This window comes from Chrysemys picta, chromosome 2, assembly GCF_011386835.1.
Source record: "Chrysemys picta bellii isolate R12L10 chromosome 2, ASM1138683v2, whole genome shotgun sequence".
NCBI classification, from domain to species: domain Eukaryota; kingdom Metazoa; phylum Chordata; order Testudines; family Emydidae; genus Chrysemys; species Chrysemys picta.
In genome coordinates, this window is record NC_088792.1 from 41,511,300 (window position 1) to 41,538,051 (window position 26,752).

At 40.5% G+C, this 26,752-nt stretch overlaps 2 protein-coding genes across 4 annotated transcripts in view; both read right to left on the reverse strand.

The window, feature by feature from the left end:
* LOC112058636 (macrophage mannose receptor 1-like) overlaps positions 1–14,080 on the reverse strand; it is a 53,433-nt gene extending 39,353 nt beyond the window's left edge. Inside the window, exons 1-7 of the mRNA XM_008162794.4 lie at positions 13,886–14,080; positions 7,112–7,513; positions 6,067–6,240; positions 4,034–4,198; positions 3,421–3,534; positions 1,706–1,852; positions 399–581 (exon numbers count right to left, since the gene is read on the reverse strand). Coding sequence (XP_008161016.2) covers positions 399–581; positions 1,706–1,852; positions 3,421–3,534; positions 4,034–4,198; positions 6,067–6,240; positions 7,112–7,513; positions 13,886–13,946 — 1,246 coding nt within the window. The 5' untranslated portion in view covers positions 13,947–14,080. The remainder of the gene's footprint in view (positions 1–398; positions 582–1,705; positions 1,853–3,420; positions 3,535–4,033; positions 4,199–6,066; positions 6,241–7,111; positions 7,514–13,885) is intronic.
* Positions 14,081–19,532: 5,452 nt separating this feature from the next.
* LOC101947068 (macrophage mannose receptor 1-like) overlaps positions 19,533–26,752 on the reverse strand; it is a 57,688-nt gene continuing 50,468 nt past the window's right edge. Inside the window, exons 25-28 of one of the 3 annotated variants that reach the window (XM_065583028.1) lie at positions 25,778–25,894; positions 24,058–24,225; positions 20,884–20,925; positions 19,533–19,893 (exon numbers count right to left, since the gene is read on the reverse strand). In XM_065583028.1, coding sequence (XP_065439100.1) covers positions 19,670–19,893; positions 20,884–20,925; positions 24,058–24,225; positions 25,778–25,894 — 551 coding nt within the window. In that variant the 3' untranslated portion in view covers positions 19,533–19,669. Of the gene's footprint in view, positions 19,897–20,883; positions 20,926–24,057; positions 24,226–25,777; positions 25,895–26,752 lie in introns of all 3 variants that reach the window. The other 2 variants (XM_065583026.1, XM_065583029.1) reach the window with 2 other exon arrangements.

The following is a 26,752-nucleotide window of genomic DNA, read 5'->3' on the forward strand; positions in this document are numbered from 1 at the left end:
AATTGTTACGTTGCATTACAAAGCTATTCCAGATAAATTGACAATGATGTCTACTTAATGTCTATTTCATGTTCCTTCCTTTATTCAAGAAGAGATAGGAAATACCACCAGGAAAGCAAATCATTCTACTTAGCAGCAGTATCGGCTGCTCCTTTTGTGACCACTGCAGTTACCCAATGCTGCAGTAACTGATGCTGTGATTTCCTTCAAAAGGTATGTTGTAAATTAACAGTGATGATAAGTTAGTATCAGTCATCTGGTATCGTTTATGTATATTTATGTGTGTGCTTACCTGTAAATATCCATATAAATGAAATATAAACCATTAAAAAGCTACAAAATTTCTAATTTTTAAAATTATCCACATGTGCACATTACTGCCCAGTGGAAATACTCACTGAACCCAAGCTGAGACACTATAAAGCTGTGCTCTTCAATGTTGTGGATACTGGCCAGATCACCATCCTCCTTTCGACAGGAAGCCAAGGCTTCTTTCCACACTTTGGGCTCCCTGTGAATCATGTAACAGTGACCTGCGTATGGCAACCAGCCCTCTGGGCATTCACTAGCTGCAGAGAGCTCTAAAATAAATAAATATATTTCAGAACAATTCAAGTTAGAGCCTGGAATAAGTGTGGTTAAATTTGAAATTAATTATGCAATTAATTAAAAATAAAAGCAGAGTTAAGATACTGGAAGTATTTTTTTCTCATTCTGCATATAAATATCTAAGGCTATTAGATCTATTTGCTATGACACACAGAATTTGGGGTAGAAAATATAAACACATTCAACCAAGACAGAAGAAAATGGGATCAGTGCCAACTGGACTTCACAGTTTGAAAACATCAACATTGCAAAATGTGCAAATTTGGACAAAATGATGTTTTATAATTCCAGATGTAATATTTTCACATAATGCATTGCATCTAATTATGTTTTGTATATTATTGCAACAGTAGCAATTACCTCTCTGCATGTGTTTACTTTCTACATCATAGGGTCTCATTAAATAGTTTGTCAGAGACAGGATAGCTGCCTTTCTTTTCTCAGAAAAGTGGTGCTGCAGTAAATCTTTCCCTTTGCCAATTACAGGTTCTAATACCTAGGGACCAATTCCATTTGACTTTATCAGGAGGTGATATGAGCCCATACTGCAGTCTTTATAGGGCTTCCAGTGATCACGCTGCTGCTTGCTAAGGCCCAGATCCAGTGACCTCTCAAGTCAAGGGGAGTCATTCTTGGAAGTTCAGAACACCTTCTAGCAGGTGCTAAACATCCTGAACTCCTATTGGCTTTACGTGGGGAAGCACAATCCATTTTACTTCTTTGTGAAGTTAAATTATGTCAGGATGTCCATGGCTTGGATGGTCACCTCTGTTTTTATAAATAAAAAAAAAGATTGTTTAAACTTAGGTGTGGTTTGAGTTCTAGAAAAGTTGCCAAAGATTAGACATCCTACTTTAGATAAATTAAATAATGGTATTCTTCCTAGTGTCTCTAAAACAGGGAAATGGGTAGAATGGTTTGTTCTGTGCAACCAGCAAAACAGAACATATGCGATTTTTAAAAAGAATTACTCTTGGATGAAGCAAGTTTGTAATTTCATATAAATAAAAATGCATTTCTGTTGCACATCTCTGCAGACCAAATCCATACAATTTAAATAAAAAGCTTTTACTGTCATTTTTATTGACAGACCTACCTGAGGGAAGAGAGAAAGAATCCAAAGTGGAGTTTTCCCTTTTACAAATATAGCCAACTTTCTGATCACATTCACGGTTTTCCCATTTAGCACCTTTTCTAGGATTTAGTACTGCACAGATTTTCTCAGGTTCCAGAGAAGGATTTCCTTCAAAAAATGAATTCAAAGCCAGTGAAATTCTTCGTAGGCAGTGCAAAACCTCATGTTTGTTTTGTATCTTTTCCCATATAGATTATGGAGTCAGCATTTCATTGGTATTATTATTTTTATATTATTTTTCATTGTAGCTAAAGAAATGTGTTCAAAAATAGCGCTTTACTTGACAATGTCCCCTTAAACACTTATGATAAAATATGAATGACATAACATCTGATGTAATATTCAACTGGGGTCAGGTCATACTGATATGACTGCTTAATAGTGAACTTAATGAGATAAATTCTGCCCTCATTTACTCTCATGAAATCTGAGGACACAATTTGGCCCAATATTTTTGTGCCCTGCATATTCTCCTATTGATTCTTGTGCATAATTCCAGCTCATGCTAGGAATTATATACATATGTATTGAATGAAGAATGTACCCCAGTGTTTGAATAATCAGACACTAACAATAAAGAGAAATTGTATGCATTGGGAAACATTCATATTTCTTTTATAAATTCTATTTATCTTTTAGAAAGTAAAAGAAGATAAGTGGAAAATCATAGTTGCTAAAATTATTGGACACAAGAGAATTTTATTACTGACCTATATGACCCATTGTCAAGGGAGTGCAGAACCAACCTGGGTGAAGGCTGTAGGAGGCCAAGGCACAATGCTCCCCTACCTCTTGAATCAACGGGGTGGAGCAGGAAGTTTATGGGACCAGCAGGGAATAGACAAACCCTGGAGTCGTGGGGAAGATAGAGGCAGGCCTGACTAGTCTGGAGCTGTCGCCCAATCATGGTGTCAGGAAAGGTAGATAGCCATATACCCCAACACCAAAGGAACTTTAAGATTTGGTGAGGGTGAAAAGAAAATCAAAGATATTTGCTCAGGAAGCAAATAAAATAAATTGAATAAATTTGGGGTTTGTGAGGCAGCTGAGATCATAACAGGAATTTTGAATTTGAGCCACCTCATTGTTACTATGATGACAGTAGAGATTACTTCAGGGCTAGAATGTAAATGCACAGGGACTCACATGGTTAAAGACTCTTTAGGATATAAAACGAGAAGAAAGTCCCAAAAATAAGGAGGAGAAACTCTGAAAAAGACTAAACTTTTCACTGCCACTGAGAACTGACACTGAGATGTTCTCAGATGGAGATGGTGAAGTTTAAGGCGCACAAAGAGAATGTTAGATGTCTTAACTGACTCAACATTACCTCTAAATACATGCCTTATGCAACCCAGCTGTTACCCAGACAGAAGCTATGTAGGATTTTATTGCATTTTAGTTGTGATCTACGATTTTCTCTTACTTTTCTAATGAACTTGGTTTCCTTAAGATGATGATTTCTGGTTTTTTTTTAGTTTCAGATTACATATTAAAAGCATAACTCCACTGTCAGATCTTTAAAGTGGAGCTCAGCTCCAACGATGATCTATTCATAAGGCTCTCATTACAAATGCTATATTTATTTGTGGGATAGTACAGAATTGTAACTGAGATCCATTCAACAGTCTAGCTGCAGATTTTCATCCTTAAACCATTCTAAAAATTACCCCTACCTAGATCCCAGTTTAAATATCTGAAAGGACTGCCACCACTCCATTGCCATCCATAGTTGAAATTCAGACTGTTAAGTCCAATCCACAGAGCAGATCTCATCCTGTCAATCAAATCTAAAGAACCAAAAGAAATTAAAATACATCATCATACATTTGTTGTAAAATACTTTACAGGCACAACATTTTGAAGAAGCTAATAGTTGTCATCTTAGGGGTTTCCAAAAATGTTTGCAATAAGCTTTGGCAATGAAAGGCATTAAGTGCTGCAAATACTATTTTTATTACTAAATTCACTCTAAGCTTTATTCAAACAGAGCCTATATTTATGTGCACAATATTTATGAGAGCTGCTGACAGGATTAATCCAGTCAGGTGCTTTATATGAAAGGAAATTCCCAGAATGCTGTATTGGAATTTCTACATGAAGAACAGCTGAATTTCCAGTACTTCAAAAACATCACTTTCCGTGTTTAGGTTTTTTTCCTATGAGTTAGCACATATTGCTAATATTCAAAATCTCATTAATTACAATAGATGATTAAACCACTGAAAAGTTAGAGATCCAACATAGAAAAATAACTCGTTTTCACTCAGAATTGCTTTCATAATTCACCTCTCAGGTACATTTGCTCGTGTATCTCTGTGATACTTAATAATTCTGCATTCTGTTGCTGGCAGCTTTTCCGTGCTTGGTGCCATGTTAGAGCTGATTGGAAGTTTATCTGGTAGTGGGTGCCTGTCAAAGGGTCTGTAGTCCAAAATCTGTGAGTTTCATTATCTGCATGAGAGAAGTGGGATGCAATGTTGACATTTATTCTGACTAATGCATATGAAATGTATGATAAAATTTAACTGTGAGCATACTTGTAAAGTCGCACTGTTCCAACCGAGAAAACGGAATCCTTTCTTTAAAAGTGGGAGTCTGTTATTGTGCTCCATGGATGAAATCCTGACCACACTGAAGTCAATGGGATGAGCCACTGATTTCAATGGGGCCAAGATTTCACCTGATATATTCAGTTTCGTAGCTCAAATGTGACAATCTTCCAAAGAAAGAAATACAATGGGGCAAATCCTGCTCCTTCCTCCATGGCACTACACAGCCCCAGTCATAATAGATTTAACATGGTTCCACAACAAGGAGTAGAGAATAGGTGAGAATTTGGGGTTCCTGCCCAGAGTATCTACAGTCTCATACATGACAAAGCACAACTCTTGGGTGGCTTCCTGTGCATTCCAATGCTGCCATATTTGGGAGGTGGGGTTAGGCAGGCCAAGAAAGGATTAGAGTTGACTCAACAGCCATTGCACCCTCAGGAAGGAGTTATTTGTTTCTAGTTTTATGGCCATATTCAGCAATATTATGTTCATTGGCTGGTTAAGGCAGATTCACAGGTGCTTTGCATCACAGCAGTGGCACAAAACAGTCAGAGGAAACAGGTGAATCTGGTCTTTGACCTTCTCTCTCATTCTGAAAAAGCAAGGAAATTAAAAGCAAATGATGACATTGACGCAATATTAAGGCTGAGATTGCATTTGTATTATCTTCTGTAAATTCAGAGTTCAGCTTCCTAGTGTGACCTTCTCTCTAACCTCATGTGTGTATCCATTTCAATAGGGTCACGGAGTCATAGAGTTTAAGGTCAGAAGGGACAACTAGATCATCTAGTCTGACCTCCTGTAAATCACAGGCCACCAACACCACCCAGCACCCGAACACTAAGCACAACAACTGAAATCAAATCAAAGTATTACAACCCACAGGAGACTAGACTACTATGTGCTACAGGCAGAGAATACAACGGACCGAGTTGCACCAGTGCTGGAGGCCTGTACCCATATGCTGCAAAGCAAGGTGAAAAAAAACAAGGGCACTGCCAATCTGACGTGGGGAAAATTCCTTCCTGACCCTACATATGGCTATCAACTGAGTATGCGGCTTTCCAGGAAGATTGTAATGGCCTGATTCTACAACCCTTCCTCATGCTGGGTCAGGTTCTGTGGCCCATTCCATTCCCTTTCACCACACAGGAGACTGCTGACATCTCCCAAGGAGATATACATATAGCATAGCAAGCTCCTATGTCTAGGGTACCCAGATAGCAAGTGTGAAAAATCAGGACAGAGGACGGGGAGAAATAGGCACCAATATAAGACAAAGCCCCTATAAAATCGGGACATCCGGTCACCCTACCTGCAACTGCAACATAGGGGGCCTGCCAAAGATGGAGAAGCAATATGCTGCTGCTATCCATAGCTGACAGTAAGGGAAGTAGCCCCTGAGGTAACTGATAGTGGCTGCCTGATTCACTGGTGGTTTTATGCTGACTACAGTAGAATTTAGAGTTGCCTAGAGATACTGCTCAAAACTCTGCAGTTGATAACAGTCCTCAATTAGCCAGAGTTCTTTTTCTATAATTATAGATGCACACAGGTAACATTTTATATGGCTGCCTTCTACTGCACTAGATTTCACATTATTGCCCTGTAAGAAATGTTATAGGGTGGAGGTAGAGGATGATGCAAAATAAATCAGTTCAAGTTTTTGTCTTGTGAACATGACACTGTCAGTGACATTTCAGCAGTGTTGTTCTGTTTCCTAAATATTGTGCTATTATATACTCTAAATCAACGTTCAGAACTTACATTTTAATGGGCAAAATCCATACAATTGATCTGTGTCAAAGTCTGCTGTTGTTCCACACCAGAGCAAGCCATCTGACCTGGCAGCATCTGTACACTCGGCATACCATTTGCCACTCAGCTTGAAAGGGAATACACAGGGTGCCCCGTTGGCATTTCCTAGCAATGTAAACAAATCTGGGGATACAAAATGATAGAAGTCAGTATAGAAATAGTAATAAAAATAAGGAAGCTTGAGGTGCCCAACTCTCTAATCTTCTGTATCACATGTGGGAGGGCCACTGCATGCATGATCACTGATGGCCGACTGTTGCTCTCAAAGCAGCATAAGACAGCCAAGGAAACACTATGTGACTTACACATTTGTTCAGTGTTAGCTGTGGCAGCTGGAAATTGAACCTTCAGAACTCACGCTCATGAGCTGGTGGAAGCACCTAGTTATTTTCACTAAATTCATTTTAAGATACATTTCTTTGAATGGAAAAAAAGTGTTCCTCATATAGCTTTATTTTTAATAATTGTATATTTTAAGTAAATATCTTTTCAGTTCACTCTTAAAAGGACTTTTCATCTTCTAAAGTTTCTTACAGCATTTGGAGGAACTGTACACAGAATTGATTTTCTTTTCTGATATTTATGGGCCATCAAAGTTGAAATGTGAAATAAGCAGAGATAAATTTGTGCCTCTCATCCAGTAACTACAATGTACTTTACTAGCACATATACTGCAGCGGACTAGACTAACACAGTTACATTTAATAATATTAAATAATGTAATTCCATTTTTGTTTTACAAATAAGACAACAAATGTTACAGTTTTTTCCTTCCCTGGTGCTGAATAAATCATATCATGGTAAGATTCATGTGTAAAGTGAAGAGTGTGTTTGCAGGGTTGGGATGTAGAAGCCGGGTCATGCTCTGCCATAGTCTCATCGGAGAACTGAGCATGGCTGATTATACAATCAGATGAATATACATCAAATTACTCTAACACATACATAAATAAATTAGTTCAGAACAATAAAAAGATTAATTTTCAGACTGTACCTTCATAGCCCTGAGAGCACAAATCATCTGTGGTTCCATAGACCTTCCACTTACTCCTCACACCTGATTCCTTCTGCAGCATAACATTTCCTTTTTCTCTGCTGCCAGAGTTAAAAAACAAATCTTCTCCTTGGATTGCAAGAAGGGTTTCATTTCTGCATTCCCAGTGTTGGAGTTCACTTGTCTTGTTACAAGGATACAGAGTGATCATCACCTGGTCTTTCTTTGAAGGCACTCCCAAGCATAGCCTCAATGCTACACTCATAAGCTGGTGATCAGAAACCCACCTGAATTTTTGTGACTCAGTGTCCTGGTTGCAAGTGGCAGTTGTGATGGAGTTAGAACTCTGAGCTTGAACACAGCGCTTGAGGTCTTTATTATATATTAAAAATATTTCATTATCTGCAAGATAAAATGAGACTAATTAATGTGTTTGGGTTGGAGAGAGGTTGAGAGGAAAACAGTAAGCCGATGTGAGGTGTTGTTTTATTGAATCAAGAATGGGCCTTTTACTCATGGCACGTGATTGTGGGTTCAAATCCCACTTTCAGGAGCCTAGTAAGTAGGAAGGGAAAAAAATCAGGTGTGACTTGTGCATACACAACACAAAGAGACAATCAAGCAAAGAAAAAATGTAACAATTTATATTATACCACATTTTAGCAAAGCAATAATTATAATGGAACTTTCTTTTTTCCTTTAACTTTGTCCCGAAAACACATTTCTTCCAAGAAGTTTTTTCTGGTTGCACTAAATGCTCCAATAACAACTATGTGGGTGAAAGAAGCTTTTCTGGATGCACTAAATGCCTCAATAATAACTATGTGGGTGAAACCATACAATCACTACTCCTTTGAATGAACTCACACAAGAAAATGATAAAAGATAAAAATACCCGATCACCTGTGGGTGAACACTTTTCACAAAATGATCATGCTATATCTTACCTATCAGTCCTCATCCTCAAAGGAAACCTGCACAACTCTTTAAAAAAAAAAGAGTCTGGGAGCTTAAATTCATAACTCTGCTAGACACTAAAAATCATAGACTGAACAGAGACACTGGATTTATGGCTTATTACAAAAATCTGTAACCCACTAACCCTCTGTTTTTGTCTCATGATTGCAGAGACGTTAACGGGTCACTCTGCCTTGAATGGTCCCTTACAATATGTGCTAGCCACTTATGCTAAACAATCTGTTCCACCTTGCATTTTGCTGTGACACTGGGAGCACCTTTCCCAGACCTGAGGAAGAGCTCTGTATGGCTTGAAAGCTTGTCTCTCTCACTAACAGAAGTGGGTCCAATAAAAAATGTTACCTCATCCAGCTTGTCTCGCTAATATCCTGGGACTGACATAGTTACAACTACACTGCATACAAAAATAATAGCTTGTTATCCAATGTCCTTTCATTAGTGCAGTTACAGTAAGAGTCTAATATAACTTATGCAATCAGATGATAGGCAAATTCCAACTACAGCACTGAAACACAGAATGTGAAAGTATGGTTAAGCAACATTACAATTAACATAAATAGGGAAGGCTAGAACTGGCATTTCCTCTATAGAAGTAGCTATGTTCCAGCTCCCTAAGCCTTCTAGCTCTGGGGCTTACACAAGTGTTGAAGGACTCATGTGTAGCATTTTATACAAATTATTTAATGAGCTAATTTTTATATTTGTAAATAATTTGCATATAACCATAAATTTCATCTTATGGTCAACACACTCTGCTCCAAGCTATGGCAAGAATAGGACACAGGGACAGGATATAGTGTTAGATAGGAGACTGGGGTACCTGGTTTCAGAGTAGCAGCCGTGTTAGTCTGTATCCGCAAAAAGAAGAACAGGAGTACTTGTGGCACCTTAGAGACTAACAAATTTATTAGAGCATAAGCTTTCGTGGACTAAGTGGGCTGTAGTCCACGAAAGCTTATGCTCTAATAAATTTGTTAGTCTCTAAGGTGCCACAAGTACTCCTGTTCTTCTTTTTTGGGGTACCTGGGTGTTCTTTGGGTGTAAACAGAGTGCTGTTGGGTGACAGCTGGGTGTTGGGGTTTTGGGGTGAGTGTGTGCTACCTGGGAGGGTAGCTAAGGTGTTACTGGAGGGCTATGGTTGCTCGGTGGCCGGTGGGGGGAATTCCCAGGAGGAGCCTGGGAACAGTTCTGAGCCACCTCACATGTTGCCACCACCTGCTCCTGCTGGCTGTTCCTTCCCTGCCCAGCTCCAACAGGGGGAATTCATTAACAGAAGAAGAACAGGAGGACTTGTGGCACCTTAGAGACTAACAAATTTATTAGTCTCTAAGATGCCACAAGTCCTCCTGTTCTTCTTTTTGCGGATACAGACTAACACGGCTGCTACTCTGAAACCTTTCATTAACAGAAGAGGCAGAGAGGCTGCTTGGCCTGGCAGAGTGGGTGCCACAGGAGCCCCTTTGTGACAAGGCATATTACCCATAGCCCAGCTGAGGAGGATCCAGCTGAACTCTGAGAATGAGTGACAAGGCTGCCAAGAGCCTGAGCATCAGCTGAGGAAGCCTTTTTCTCGTTTATTTGTTGTCATTGTGTATTCCTGTGTGGTCAGTACCAGGGGCCTCTTACTTTATTCTTCTCAGTGGAGGCTAAGAGGTCAAATTGTTTTTAAATGGCTAAAACAAAACAAAAAAATTATGATGGGGGGATTGAGGGGGTCAATTGCCTCAATCACCTGTATAGATGTTAACTGTGTCTTGTTACATTAACTTTTCTAAATCAAATGAATATACTGAATATACCTTTATGGAATTTTAAAATAAAAATAACCTCTTTTAGATGTATCATAGGCTTTGGCCCCTTTCAGCCCTACCTCTGATGAGTGATTTTAAACAAGTCTATTGCCCACAATTCCATGGGATGGTGTTCCAAGAAGGAGGAGTGCTAGCCAGAGACAGGCTCCACCTAACGAAGAGAGGGAAGAGCATCTTCGCAAGCAGGCTGGCTAACCTAGGGAGGGGGGCTTTAAACTAGGTTCACCGGGGAAAGGAGACCAAAGCCCTGAGGGAAGTGGGATACTGGGAGGAAGCACGAGCAGGAGAGCATAAGGGGGGAGGACTCCTGCCTCATACTGAGAAAGCAGGACAATCAGTGAGTTATCTTAAAGTGCCTATACACAAATACAAGAAGCCTGGAAAACAAGCAGGGAGAACTGGAAGTCCTGGCACAGTCAAGGAATTATGATGTGATTGGAATAACAGAGACTTGGTGGGATAACTCACATGACTGGAGTACTGTCATGGATGGATATAAACTGTTCAGGAAGGACAGGTAAGGCAGAAAAGGTAGGGGAGTTGCACTGTATACAGGGCCGTCTCCAGGCACCTGCTTACCAAGTAGGTGCTTGGGGCGGCCGCTCCGGAGGAGTGGCACGTCCAGGTATTGGGCGGCAATTTGGCAGACAGTCCCTCACTCCTGCTCGGAGTGAAGGACCTCCCGCTGAATTGGCGCCGCAGATCGCCATTGCTGCTTTTTTTTTGTTTTGTTTTGTTTGGCTGATTGGGGCGGCCAAAACCCTGGAGCCGGCGCTGACTGTATGCAAGAGAGCAGTACGACTGCTCAGAGCTCTGGTATGAAACTGCAGAAAAACCTGAGAGTCTCTGGATTAAGTTTAAAGTGTGAGCAACAAGGGTGATGTCGTGGTGGGAGTCTGCTATAGACCACCAGACCAGGGGAATGAGGTGGATGAGGCTTTCTTCTGGCAACTAACAGAAGTTACTAGATCACAGGCCCTGGTTCTCATGGGAGACTTCAGTCACCCTGATATCTGCTGGGAGAGCAATACAGCGGTGCACAGACAATCCAGGAAGTTTTTGGAAAGTGTAGGAGACAATTTCCTGGTGCAAGTGCTGGAGGAACCAACTAGGGGCAGAGCTCTTCTTGACCTGCTGCTCACTAACAGGGAAGAATTAGTAGGGGAAGCAAAAGTGGATGGGAACCTGGGAGGCAGTAACCATGAGATGGTCGAGTTCAGGATCCTGACACAAGGAAGAAAGGAGAGCAGCAGAATACGGACCCTGGACTTCAGAAAAGCAGACTTTGACGTAAGGGAACAGATGGGCAGGATCCCCTGGGAGATTAACATGAGGGGAAAAGAGTCCAGGAGAGCTGGCTGTATTTGAAAGAATCCTTATTGAGGTGCAGGAACAAACCATCCCGATGAGTAGAAAGAATAATAAATATGGCAGGCGACCAGCTTGGCTTAACAGTGAAATCCTTGCTGATCTTAAACACAAAAAAGAAGCTTACAGGAAGTGGAAGATTGGACAAATAACCCGAGAGGAGTATAAAAATATTGCTCAGGCATGCAGGAGTGAAATCAGGAAGGCCAAATCATACTTGGAGTTGCAGCTATCAAGAGATGTTAAGAGTAACAAGAAGGGTTTCTTCAGGTATGTTAGCAACAAGAAGAAAGTCAAGGAAAGTGTGGGCCCCTACTGAATGAGGGCGGCAACCTAGTGACCGAGGATGTGGAAAAAGCTAATGTACTCAACGCTTTTTTTGCCTCTGTCTTCATGAACAAGGTCAGCTCCCAGACTGCTGCACTGGGCAGCACAGGATGGGGAGGAGGTGACCAGCCCTCTGTGGAGAAAGAAGTGGTTCAGGACTATTTAGAAAAGCTGGATGAGCACAAGTCCATGGGGCCGGATGCGCTGTATCCAAGGGTGCTAAAGGAGTTGGCGGATGTGATTGCAGAGCCATCGGCCATTGTCTTTGAAAACTCATGGCAATCGGGCGAGGTCCCGGCTGACTGGAAAAAAGCTAATGTAGTGCCCATCTTTAAAAAAGGGAAGGAGGAGGATCCGGGGAACTACAGGCCAGTCAGCCTGACCTCAGTCCCTGGAAAAATCATAGAGCAGGTTCTCAAGGAATCAATTCTGAAGCACTTAAAGGAGAGGAAAGTGATCAGGAACAGTCAGCACGGATTCATCAAGGGCAAGTCATGCCTGACTAACCTAATTGCCCTCTATGATGAGATTACTGGGTCTGTGGATGAGGGGAAAGCAGTGGACATGTTATTCCTTGACTTTAGCAAAGCTTTTGATACAGTCTCTCACAGTATTCTTGCTGGCAAGTTAAAGAAGTATGGACTGGATGAATGGACTATAAGGTGGATAGAAAGCTGGCTAGATCATCGGGCTTAACGGGTAGTGATCAATGGCTCCATGTCTAGTTGGCAGCCAGTATCAAGCAGATTGCCCCAAGGGTCGGCCCTGGGGCCAGTTTTGTTCAATATCTTCATTGATGATCTGGAGGATGATGTGGACTGCACTCTCAGCAAGTTTGCAGATGACACTAAACTGGGAGGCATGGTAGATACACTGGAGGGTAGGGATCGGATACAGAGAGACCTAGACAAATTAGAGGATTGGGCCAAAAGAAATCTGATGAGATTCAACAAGGACAAGTGCAAAGTTTTGCACTTAGGATGGAAGTATCCCATGCACTTCTACAGACTAGGGACCGAATGGCTAGGCAGCAGTTCTGCAGAAAAGGACCGAGGGGTCACAGTGGATGAGAAGCTGAATATGAGTCAACAGTGCGCCCTTGTTTCCAAGAAGGCTAACGACATTTTGGGCTGTATAAGTAGGGGCATTGCTAGCAGATCGAGGGACGTGATCATTCTCCTCTATTCAACATTGATGAGGCCTCATCTGGAGTACTGTGTCTAGTTTTGGGCCCCACGCTACAAGAAGGATGTGGAAAAATTGGAAAGAGTCCAGCGGAGGGTAACAAAAATGATTAGGGGTCTGTAGCACATGACTTATGAGGAGAGGCTGAGGGAACTGGGATTGTTTAGTCTGCAGAGGAAAAGAATGAGGGGGGATTTGATAGCTGCTTTCAACTACCTAAAAGGGGGTTCCAAAGAGTCCAGATCTAGACTGTTCTCAGTGGTAGCAGATGACAGAACAAGGTCTCAAGTTGCAGTGGGAGAAGTTCAGGTTGGATATTAGGAAAAAGTTTTTCACTAGGAGGGTGGTGAAGCACTGGAATGGATTACCTAGGGAGGTGGTGGAATCTCCTTCCTTAGAATTTTTTAAGGTCAGGCTTGACAAAGCCCTGTCTGGGATGATTTAGTTGGGGATTGGTCCTGCTTTGAGCAGGGGGTTGGACTAGATGACCTCCTGAGGTGCCTTCCAACCCTGATATTCTATGATTCTATGAATGCAGGGCCAATCATGATTTGGCCCAAAAGTTGTTATTCAGAGTTAATATGCACATCCAACCTTAACTCTGCCCTGTGCCAATGCCCACAACCAGTTTCTGCCTATATCTTTGATACATTCTTACACACAAGCTTATATATTTCTAACAGCCATATACCCCCACTTTAACATCCAATTATTTATTTGCAAGTCACATCTTTTCTTTTACAAGCTCATCTAAAGTGGAAGAAGGTACACATCCAATATGTTTTATTCTTTTATATAGATCTATATTGCTGATTAAATCAGATCCTACAGAAATCAAGATTGTACCTGAGTATGTCTGCCTCTGCTGTTACTTCTGCTCCCCTGCTAGGCCCGGACCTGGCTGCTTCCGTAAATATTTACCTTCTTCTGAGAAGGATCCAACACATCTGGATAAGCCTCTCTAGCCCATTTCTTTAAATCACTCAGATTAGGATTAATAATAAATGCAAAATAAACAGACTGAACTAGAGTTTCAAAGGAAAAGCATAAGAAGGAGAAGCACTTTCATATCCACTCTCATACTGGAGACAAAACAATGACTTACCCAGTAGCTGCAAAGCACTGTGAATGAGAGAGATAAAAACCAGCAACATGGAGAGAGTCATCACAAATTTTTAACTCCTTTCCACCAAGAGATGCGTTGCAATTTATTGCTGTCAATAAAATCCTTCTCAAACAAGCTAGGTGGCAGGTCTTCCTCAGTTTCAAAAGGCTGACAGATCAGGGGAAAGCTCTGGGATCTAAATAAGGAAATATCCTGTCACATGTGGCTTTTAAAAATAACTCAAATTCACAGTGTAAACTTCGCTCCTAAGAACAAAGTTTCCTTCCATAGAAATGCAGGCGGTAAAGTAGTGACAGATCAATACTGTTTTTCTGGACTTACGTTAGTTTCACAGATGAATCAGTTGTTGGACTGTCAGGTCAATCAACTCTCTAGTGAAGGTATCAGGGAGCAAACAGAATAAAAGAGCAAAGCTGTTCCCTTTCCTTCAAAAATGAACTTTAACTCTCAAAAACATACTTAGAAAGCCAGCAGTGGAGCAGAGAATAGAAAACAGATCTTCTGACTCCCAGGCCTTGTCGTTACTTTAAAAATATATCTATTTTATCTCAAGGAAACTAATGTACATGAGCTATCCTGAGATTAAAAAAAAACACAGTGAAGACAAGGCACTTTAGTTGTATCATGAAGTAAACTAGGCCGTGTCAGCACGATACATCTGCCTGGGGTTGACCTTGCATAGTTTACCTTACAGCAAAACAAATATGCCTATTCTTCCCTGTGTTTTTACCTCAGGATAGCTCATGTACATTAGTTTCCTTGAGTTAAAAAATACACCTTTTTTTAGCAGAGAAGGCAAGTTGTCAGAGCTGTGCCATCATGTACCCTATCCCCTGGACCAAGCTGCCATTGAAGCATTAGGAATTTAAAATATTGTAGACCAAAATCCTGAATGTCAAAACATTTGGAAATAGCTAAGGTTCTAACACTAACATTACAGCTGGCCTTTATCTTAGTTTATTCTCCATTTGCCAGAGAAAGCCTCCTTCTGAAAAAGAGACTAAGACTACTAGGTACTTTTGAAAGTTTCACCCCACATGCTGTCCTACGTCACCACAAACTCCACAAAGCTGACTTTCCACCACCTGACCTGCTACCTGGTTTAAATTGTGTAAGCCAAGAGTAAACTTACACAGTAGGTTTAACATTTCTTCCAGCATGAAATGAGGAAGGCAGGGGTGGGGAAGATGAAGAGGGGAAATAGCTTGCATGATTTTATATTTTTTTGCGAGTTAGTTCTCACAATTACGGATTGCACTGTTTGAAAAATATGATTTAAAAGACAAAAGGCATTCAGCTAGCTAGAGAGTGAAGGTCACATCTATCAATGAGGACACACTTCTGTGAAGGGAAAGTTGTATTGAACCCTAGCAATCAATGGTGACACACCTAATCAGGACATTATGGATCTGTATATATGCTAGAAGAGTTGTGACTCAACAATTAATCTACATAGTTATACTTCCTCATATACCAGGTAGGCTGAGAGAAGCAGTAACTTGAATTAAAGGTGGGTAGGTAGCTGTGTGCTTATGTGCTCATAAAATCAAAAATCAGATTTACCAATGCAGCAATAATGAAATGGAGAGGTCCAAATGTAAGAATTAGAGAATAGAGTTGGTTGGAGAAACTTTGAACCATATTCCATCAACATTTAAATGCTTTGAGAAATCAGGTCAACTTAGCTGGAATTCTGTTTCAGAAGAATGTCCCATTATAACATTTTCATAATGAAACATTTCAATTATTTCAAAATGACTTCATTTAAAATCGTTTCTGTTTTGTATGATACATTATGAATATATCTTATAATACAAAATAATAAACAAAAGTATGAATCAAAATGAAATGTTTCAATTGACCTGACTACTTTGCAGAGAATTTCACAATGCGGTGTTGGGGGGAGGGAGGGGTGGGTCCAGTTTAGAAAAAAGCCAGTTTTTGAAATCTCAAAATTCTTTGCAAAATGGACCTTCCATCCTCCACACAGTTCTATTAGACAAGCTGTCTGATATAACAGCTCAACATAAACTCAAGAGGGAAGGAAAATCCTTAAGGAACTCTAAATAATGGGAGGCATTGGATAAGCTGCTGAATTCTAAAGAAATGCTGATAAACAAAAGAGCTATGGAGTGTAAGGTTTTGCCTGTTTCCTGTCTGACTGCCAATGAGTTCATCCAGGCCAGCTTCAGACTGTTTCACTACCCCTTTTTTACAACAGCAGGAGAGCTAAGCAGGAAGTTGCCTCCGCACTGTCACAAACTAAGAGGACTATCATATGGCTTAAGAGAGAGAACAACAATAGACTTACTGATTTCAGCCACAAACAGTGCTGATTTCTTAAAGGGACCACTTTCAAATTAAATTATCAGAAAAAGCATTCTTCACTCAAAGAATAAGTGGTGTAACATACACTGGGGATAGGGTGGGAGGGGGAGTGAGATACACTATGTTATTGATACTCAACAAATAACTTGAATTCCCACATTAAGGGCAAATGAGCTTTAACCATGAAGTCAACCTGGTTAAAATATTTTGAATTACAATTTATTTTGAAAAAAGAACAGGAGTACTTGTGGCACCTTAGAGACTAACAAGTTTATTTGAGCATAAGCTTTCATGGGCTAAAATCCACTTCATTGGATGCATGCAGTGGAAAATACAGAGGAAGATATACATATGCACATACACAGAGAATATGAAACAATGAGTGTTATCATACACATTATAACGAGAGTGATCAGTTAAGGTGAGCTATTACCAGCAGGAGAGAAAAAAAACTTTTTGTAGTGGTAATCAAAATGGCTCATTTCCAGTTGACGAGAAGGTATGAGGAACCGTAGGGGGGAAAAATAAACATGGAGAAATAGTTTTACTTTGTGTAATGACCCATCCACTCCCAGTCTTTATTCAAGCCTAATTTAATGATGTCCAATTTGCAAATTAATTCCAGTTCAGCAGTCTCTTGTTAGAGTCTGTTTTTGAAGTTTTGTTGTTGTAATATTACGACTTTTAGGTTTGTAATCAAGAGACCAGGGAGGTTGAAGTGTTCTCCAACTGGTTTTTGAATGGTATAATTCTTTTATGTAGAGACTGTCCGGTTTGGCCAATGTACATGGCAGAGGGGCATTGCTGGCACACAATGGCATACATCACATTGATAGATGTGCAGGTGAACAAGCCTCTGATAGTGTGGCTGATGTGATTAGGTCCTATGATGGTGTCCCCTGAGTAGATATGTGGACAGAGTTGGCAACAGGCTTTGTTGCAAGGATAGGTTCCTGGGTTAGTGTTTTTGTTGTGTGGTTGCTGGTGAGTATTTGCTAATTTGTTTTTCTAAAAATTTTAAAAATGTTCATGAAATTTTCAACCAATTCCATTATGAAGCCAGTTCTTGCAAGATGCGCTGCAAGGGAAAGCATAATTTCATCTGAGATCAAAAAGCACTTTGTAGACCTCTGGGTCTGAAATGAAGCTATGTCCACCTCAGAATTGGCTTACAAGTACATGACTATGACAAAAGGAATGGGTCTGTGGCCAGAAACCAAGGAGTAATGAGGGTCCCTCCTACTCTAAGTCTTACAGAGATGTCTCATGTTATGAACTTTATGATGTGAACTTCTAATATTTGTTTTCTATTGTCTATTGGAAGCAATTTTATCATTATTGATAAAATGAGCGACAGGGGATGGATCACTTGATGATTACCTGTTCTGTTAATTCCCTCTGGGGCACCTGTCATTGGCCACTGTCAGAAGACAGGATACTTGGCTAGCTGGACGTTTGGTCTGACCCAGTAGGGCCATTCTTATATTCTTATTGGTTTTGATAGGAAACAGATGGTGCAGCATTTCTAGCTCCTGTTTCCACTAGTCTTGCTAACAGCTCTCTGTATTATAAACTTACATAAGAACTTAAAAGTGCTGCTTCCTTTTTCTCTATTTCTTATGTAAGTTACTGTTTCTTCATTATGGGACATTAAACTACTTGTGTGTTTTTGAGCACTTTTGTCTTTGTTTTGTTCGTGTATCTGGATCAAAACTTCATTAGACAAACCTCCTTTAAACAAGAGGAAGGGGATTCAAACCCTGGTGACATGAGGATCTGGCCTTTGACTTTGCCTGCCATAGAAAACCCAGATTAAAAATCATGTTCTTTTTCACCTCAAAAACATAACTGCCCGTTTTTTAAACGTAGAAACCTGCCTTTACCTATTTAGAATGTGGGTTATCTTAGGTACCTACCATCATGTCACCCAGGTGCCACCACAAAATAAAATAAAACACACCCTTTCACCCGGTCCTTAAAGAGACAGAAACTGACTCTCCCCTAAGCCCCCTCCCCAGCCACCAAACAATGAAGGACCCTAAGTAAAACGTCATTATTTGGAAAAAGCCAAATAAAGGAGTATCGTGAACCATATTTTAAAAGTAGCCAGACATTGGCTCAGAGGAAAGGAGTTCCAGAGCAGGGGCTCTGCTTTGAGGAGGGTTCGGTTTTGCAGGTTTTTCTCCTCAGAACACTTGATTTCCTGGCTCTCTCTTGTTCCTTGTTCCTTTCTGCAATCTGGCACAGATGTCCTAAGATTTATAGAGAGGTAAGAGAGTCTAGTATGGCTGTCAGGTGGAATGCTACCAAGAAATGTTGGTATGTCATATGGTCCAGAGCATCTCAATTCAAGCATTGTTACAGTTTCCAAAGAAAGTCATGGAGGGCGCGATAATGAAATGCACAACCCACATCAAACTGAAATAAAAATGGGCACAGACAGCTTTATTTTGCATCTGCCTACTGTTTATTTCTCTTTTAGACAGGCATGTTGTACATACTTTATTGTTCCCCCATGGTCTTAGCCAATCCATCTCACAAGTAAATGCTTCACTTGATCAGCATCTCTGCATGCTAAGCTCATCATTGCTTATCTAAGTAACAGATCCTTTTGTTTACATATTTAATGTTGTTAATTTGAAGCTGATACAAAAACATTCATAGTCATATAATCTTATAAAAATGCAAGCCTGTAGCCAAATAAACAGCCTTATTTATTTTACAAAACTTCAAACTGAAGGTCTGAATGAGGGGAAACCATTTACATTTGACTTTCATCTATTCACATATTGTGATAAAAATATTGTAATCCACACATGATTAGCTTATAGAAATCGTATTACAAAGTCACAAGCTAAGATTATAATACTGAACTAATAAAGTGGGTAAAACAATTTGTGTAAAAGTAAGATTATTGTGATCTATTTTGTATATCTAATTTATATATATTATATAATTATAAATTATACATATCAAAGTTATCTTGACTGAAATAACACTACAGTCTTTTAAATGTTGAACTCATGTATAGTCTAAACAGCTGGATCTCTTGAGTGATATTTATAGGATACCTGCTTTGCTGAGACAATTCTCACTATTCAGCTGTCTCGACACTTTATGGGTTATGGCAATGCAAGACTCTAAAACCCAAAGATGCCTGAGTGTTAATTCACACTGCTACATGTTTCATTTTAGTTTTCTTCAGTTGTCTATTTGCAATACTTGTTAGTTAGCCATGCTGTTCAAGTCTCCTCCTGTGAAATTGTTCTAGGACATTTTCAACATTATAAAAGAGATAATTGCCTCTACTAGTAGGTATACATGCAGAGCTCAAAACAGTGTACTAGGAGAATGCAAATTTGGTTAAGATTTCATTCATTCCAATTACATCATTTTTTCTCAAAATCAGACATGCAATTCAGTTATTTTATCACACTAGATGACAGTGTGTTCATTTTGATCTTTCTTGTCCACAGAATCCTTTGTATCACTCTCTCTGGTTACAGTATCCCTGTGTTCTAATAGCACATTATTGAAGCTGGCATCTGTTTGTAGTTTATTTTGTCTTTTTTTCCTGAATAAGAAATAGGCAGTGAGTCCTGCTCCTACTAGAATAAGGACCAGAATAATTAGAATCCAAACTGTCCTATGGGCAGGTGCTTCTGAAAATAAATGAAAAATAATTACTAGAGAGACAATTGTTATGATAGATATTAGGCAGCAGACTAGAGAAAAAACATTGGCTTGAGTCTCTTCTCACTCACACTGATGTAAATCAGGAGTTAATTGCTTTCGAAGAACCCTCAACCATCCTATGACTCCTGTGCACTGTTCAGGCAGCAGAAAAAGACCAGAAAGCTAGCTCAGCTAGTCTACTGATGATTTCCACAGCCTAGAATTTTCTCAGTCTAGCATACTGTCTCTAGGTCAATCCCTTCCCATCCCTGAGCATGGAGAAAATGGCTGAGATAAAGAGGAAACAGTCAGGGTGCCAATGCACTTCAGCTATCCTGAGATGGCACAACAGCCTCATGGGGTCATAGGTAGCTCTAAGTCATGCTGGGGATGAACTTAAAGTCACCTTCCTTCCCCCACCCCCTTGACCCCACCTACAGTCCTATGTTGAGTGTAGCTCAGAGAGTAGGGAGCATTTGGTCAAATCGCGGATTTACACCTGTGAGGCCTCCACATAGGGGCATATTGGGGAGGGGAGAGGGCAGGCTGAAGGGCAGAGCACCTGGAACTTTCCTTGATCCCCAGGCTGTGCCACAGTCCTTATAGGTGCCTATAGCCTAAGGGTAATCTGAGGGTCATTTAGCCCCTGGCTGGCCCAGGATCAGGGGAGCAGAAAGGCAGTATTTTATGTTTGAATATATTGTCAGTTTGCAGAGATATTTTTTGACTGTAAAGAAGTGACACCATGGAAAGGAGAATATGGAAAAAGAATAACCTTACCCCTCAATGTTATTCAAAACTCACTCCCACTTAAGGAGGGAGAGAGTCCTGCCCTTGGGCATGAATGAGATATATGGATATTTTAGGACACCGACATGCATTTTATAGTAATTATGTCAGAAAACACAATAAATAACAGTTATGAACTTATGTGAATTTATCTTTGAAGTTATTTGTGAGGAAAATAGTCCTACCTTTCTTAATTATTAGATTCTCACTTGGATGAGCTTCAATCACTTGCAAAAACAAAAACAAATAACCCCACATTTAGTCAAAATCTGCAAACATCTGCATTTTACCCTTAAAATGATATATGCGGTGAAGCACACACTGTACAAACAATTACTGCTTTAGTCATACCACTTTATTCATTTATTGTAGATGCATTTGCTAAATGAAACTAACAAAGCTGAAAAATGTGATACCCACTTTAACTTGACATTCATTGTAGCAGAACCCAAACACTTCAGTGAATAAAATTTCTTACTGTACTTGTTTCTTGATTAATAATCAAATAACGTCCAAATACAGCGAGACCCTGATTCATGAAGGTACTTAAGCATGTGAGTAGTCCCATTGACTTCAATGGCATTACTCACATGCTCACAGTGAAACATGTGCCTAATGACCTAATGTGGCCTAATGGCCTAATGTGAACACAGATATTTGCAATTGTCATTCTGCCAAAAAGGTCTAGGAATTACTTAAAACGTGTGATGCACCAGTCATGTTATATAGCTCATTTAATGATAATCCACAAAGAATGGCCAAAAACAACGAGGAGTACTTGTGGCACCTTAGAGACTAACAAATTTATTTGGGCATAAGATGCATCTGATGAAGTGGGTTTTAGCCCACGAAAGTTTATGCCCAAATAAATCTGTTCGTGTCTAAGGTGCCACAAGTACTCCTCGTTGTTTTTGCTGATACAGACTAACATGGCTGCCACTCTGAAAGAATGGCCAGTCTCCCACGCCCACTATTCTGACCACTTTCCCTGTTGTACCTCTCAGGCAGTGCAAAGATACTAGATCTGGCCACGGTTTCCTAGCTGAGAATTCTCTCTGTGGGAGGGCTCTGCTGATGCAAAGACTCCAGAGCTGGCTCCTATACCAACTGCCCACTCAGCCCTGGCATAGCTGGCTCCCTGATGGCCCCAAATCTCTTGTACTGAAGAGATCTCAGTACAGGAGAGAATCTGGCCTAACATGTTCAAATCATGAAAAAATGCCCTAATTTTCTGTACTGTACACAGCCTATTCAAGACATAGTAGGTTTTAGTTTAACATGCTCCAGTATTTGAAGCTCATATATTCTGCATCTACAGGGTTCAGTTCTCAAACACTTGCTTTGTACCAGCTCAGTTGTCTTATGCTATTTCTCTGTGCTGTACAATGAGTGAGCTGTCTGCAAGGCTTTTAAAATTAATACCACTTACCAATACTTAAATGGCAACTGGATGATTATGTACTCAAGTGCAGATTTCAAATATGGGCAATGGGATTTCACTGCTATTAAAAGGCAGACTGTATCTTTCAGACACAGTCCTGAGCAGGAGGCAATACAGACTTGCACATCTCCAACAGGAGCACCCCAAACGTCATGCTGGAGAGAGGCATAGTGCCTTCCAGTGCATACAGGAGAGCAGAGGGAATGTGCCTACTATACCACCATGTGACCACAGCTATGCTCCCTTTCTGTCTCAGTTAGGGTGACCAGACACCAAATGTAAAAAATCGGGATGGGGGTGGGGAGTAATAGGAGCCTATGTAAGAAAAAGACCCCAAAATCGGGACTGTCCCTATAAAATCAGGACATCTGGTCACACTAGTCTCAGTTGTGGCTGGGCCCTGTTTTGGGGAACAAAAACTTAGGAAGGCTCCTTGCACGTTCACCCCACATTGTGCTTCCACATAGGGGCTGGAGACAATCAGTCCCACAAGTACTAACCAGGTGTCAGCACTGACTTAGTACTTTCCAATATATTTGGCAACAAAACGTAAGCCTTTATTGGTCTATAATGCTATGAACTCATGATCTAAGATATAGGAGAATTGTCTCAAATCAAGCACTCACTCATCTGGAAGGCCCTAATGCTATCACTTGCATGAAAAGCTGATGTCTGGGGCAATTGCACCCACTTAGGAGAAGAGACTAACAATAGGTGAACCTCACAAAATGTAGAACTTATACCAGTCTGTGTAGGTTGCAAAATTGGACAGGAAATCAAGCTTTTGTATCATATTTCTAGAACTTGCTGTTTGAGTTGAGTCAGAAATACCACAAGAGTAGCATAGCTCATGATATTTCAATATATCTGCTTCCTGACAAAGGCAGATGGTGCACAGAAATAAGATAAATGCTAACCAAAACATTTTTTCTAGCTTTTAAAAGATTTCTATTTGAGTTCTGGATGAATATCCAGTTTAGTGATTGCTTAACCGGAATTGGCCTTCCTCCCCACCCCTGGAACACAGTACACCATGTATCTTCACATGGCAAGAGGAAGAAAAGAAAATCACTTAAATGCAATTCTTGTTCTCCAAAGGCAAAAAAAAATTAAAGGAGGTTGGAAAAGGAAAGAAAAAAATGCAGAAATGTTTAAAGAATTTTCAAATTCAGTAACATCCTGAGTTATTATTTGAACATTCTTTGGTCTGTGCTCCCAGAGTGCAACTATGTGGGAAAGTCTGAAACTGTATGAAGTACATCATGGAGGGTACCCAAATCTTGATATTACTTATGTGCCTATGCAGTAGTCACTGATACTAGGTAATAAATAAGATATCGGAACATCTACAGCTGTAGGTGGAAGGAAAGCCTGGAAGGAAAGCCAGTGAAGTTACATGCAGTTAGTTTTGGGTAAGCCATATGAGGCATACATTAAATTTGCGCAAGAATTGGGGTGGGATACTCAACTGGCTCATTAAACTTTGTAAAACTTAGAATATTTTTTTAAAATCTCATATACATTTTGTTACTTGCTCTTTCTTAAGTTTTGCTTTCCCCTCCCATTTACCACCTCAGCATGTTAGAGCAAATTGTACCCTTGCATTCTAAGTATGGACAGAGTCACAGAGCATGAGCTGAGGTTTTCAATATTTGAATGTGAAATGCAGAAAAACTGGCTCTAGATTATATTTACACATGATATTTGTGAGTAGGGCCTTTAATCTGTGGTATTTACCTTATGTGAATGTTCAGACATTTTTGGCTTTATGTTGTAATCACAAACAGCAAAGGAGAAATGTGGACACACTGTACTTCACACAGCACAAACAGTATGTATTTTGTAGTATATGTACTTTGGCATTACTACTAAAATAAAACCATCAACATCAAATCATAGGATTTAACATATCACTTACTCTTTGGTTTCTTACAAATGGACCCCTTTTGGGAAGAGCAGGGAATGGTATTCCAGTACCCAGAGGATGCAGACATTTCCACACAGTACTCAAACTGATTACTTGAAGGCTGTCCTTTATTCCAGTTGACAAAATCTACTGCAGTTTTGTCTAGCCATAACCACAACCCTAATGACAAAATGCATTAAAAGGGTAGAGATAACTCACTATAGACAATCTTGGTTAATATGTGTCAGTCTGAATTTATATTTAATTTTCTTAGTTTCTAAAAGGAAAATTTTAAAAAAATCTTCGTGGTGCTTATTTCATCACATGCAAATAGATTTTTACTTCCCTTTATTCTTTTCCAAGGGAAATACTGCCTTTATCTTTGCAAATTATGATTCTTAGATATGGAGAATTACATTTTCCTAGTTTTCCATGATATAAGCCCATATTTCTCAGGTATATGGGCCAAAAGTTTCAAACTTGGGGATTAGGCACCTAAATCCACAAAGTCAGGCAACTTTTATTTAAGTACCTAAAGTCATATGTCGGTAACTCCCACTGAAAAGAAAGCTGATTTTGCTGAAGTGCTTAAATATAAACACATACTTCACTTTGGGTACCCTGGTTTGAAAATTTTCATCATAGTTTCTCAAAGATCTTAAAGATACTGGAAGTATTGGGGGGGAGGGGAGAGAAAACCTTCTGATTACATTAGACTGAGGCTAATTTTGCTCCCTTCCATTCCAACGTTCTCTTTCTTTGTTCTCCAAAAATCCTGTTTTCCTGGTAACCGTAAATCTAATTCTTTCCTTATAGCTTATGACCAGTACTGATTAACTAGTCAGCAGCTGCGGATAGAAGACATCCTCTAGCCAGGTTCACATTGTTTTCTGAACTTAGGCACAGGTCAGGACAGCAAGAAAAAAGACTCTATGGGGCCAAATTTGGCCCTGGCTCTGCTCCTTGCACACGAGTCAAGTGAGGTGTAAAGGAGCTGCAAGAGGATGGGGAGAATTTCCCTGGCACAGGAGCAGTGTAGGGCGATGTGATATGCTGTCCCCTTGCAGGCCAGCAGTAGGGGCCATGGTGGAGGTAGTGATGGGAGAATAAGAAGATATTCAAAGGGATGGGAGAGGGCATGCCACAGCACTTGGTGCTATGTGAATTCTGGACTGCAGTACAGTCCATAGGCATCTGCGAGAGACCTCTATGGACAGCTCTCATTTTGGCCCCCATAACAGCCAAGAATATGGGCAGTGCAAAGGCACCTTTGTCCCCTCTTCCCATGAACTGCACCTACTGTGTTGTGCAGCTCAGGAGGTGTATGAGAATCTGTCCTGTTACGCTGTTCAGACGCTTATTACAAAACGTAGCTAATAAGCATAAGGCCACTGAATTCCTTAGGTCTCCATGCAGGCATAAGGGTTCACCCATTTGGATCTTATTACATGCTTGGGCCCTAAAACAGAAAACAAACTGAAGAGTCAGAAATCTCTCTCTTTTACAATATTTCTCGGGTCATACTTTTGCTAGATGAAACCAACAACTCCAAGTAAGATTTTCAGATTAAGATACCATAGATCTAATTTTTTTTTTGTTACTGCTTAGTAATCTTTCCAGATGAATTTCTATTTTCTATTCATTACAGCCTAAGTTATGACATATTTTAATCAGCTTTCAGTCTATTGAATACAGAATTTATATGATTAAATATCAAAACTAAAATAATTACCATCAACGTTTCTATATATTCCTGTCCAAAACCCACTTGTCTCTCCTTTATGTGGCTCTATAATGTCTGCTAGAAATTTGGATTCAGCTAAATCTTCTATTGAAACCAAAGTAGCACCTGCAAAACATTAGGAAACAAATAAGTTGTATCCTGCCACAGAAACCAGTCTCAGGTTATGGCTTTTGATACAGTACAAGGTTCTGTAATACATAAATGCCCCTGCTGTTAATAGGGTATAGGCGGGTGTATGAATAAAGAATACAGAGGGTGGTAAGGCTGTAGGGGAGGGCATAGTCTGGATCCTAAGTGATGTAATCGAAAATAAAGGAATGGATTTCACTGCAAACATAATTTGAAAACTTTAGGTTACATCACACAGAGTATTATTTTGAGGTTATTGGGGAAGCATATTTTTATAGACAATATATACCGATGGTTGTCATTCTTGTTTGGCAAGTGAGCCAAAATAGTGTCATGGAACCAGAGGTGAAAGTAAGCTGGTCCGGTCCGGTAAGGCATACCGGCAAGAGCCAGTACGCCATGCCGGACCAGACCGGCTTCCCCAGGCTGGTGATTTAAAGGGCCTGGGGCTCCCCACAGCAGCCAGAGCCCCAGGCCCTTTAACTCACCGCCCGAGCCCAGCGGTAGCGGTGGCAGGGCTCCAGCGGTGATTTAAAGGGCCCGGGGCTCCCCGCAGCAGCGCTGCCGGAGCCCTGCCACAGATACCCTGGGGTCTGGCAGTGGGGCTCGGGCAGCGCTTTAAAGGGCCAGGGGCTCCGCTGCGGTAGCGGCGGCCAGAGCCCCGGGCCCTTTAAATTGCCCTTGAGCCCCGGGACCCCCAGCTGCCTCTGCAGCTGGTAGCTCCGGGTGTGATTTAAAGGCCCCTGGGCTCCCAGCCGCAGCCAGAGCCCCGGGGCCTTTAAATCTTGATTTAAAGAGCCTAGGTATTTAAAGGCCCAGCCTCTTCTAGTTGAG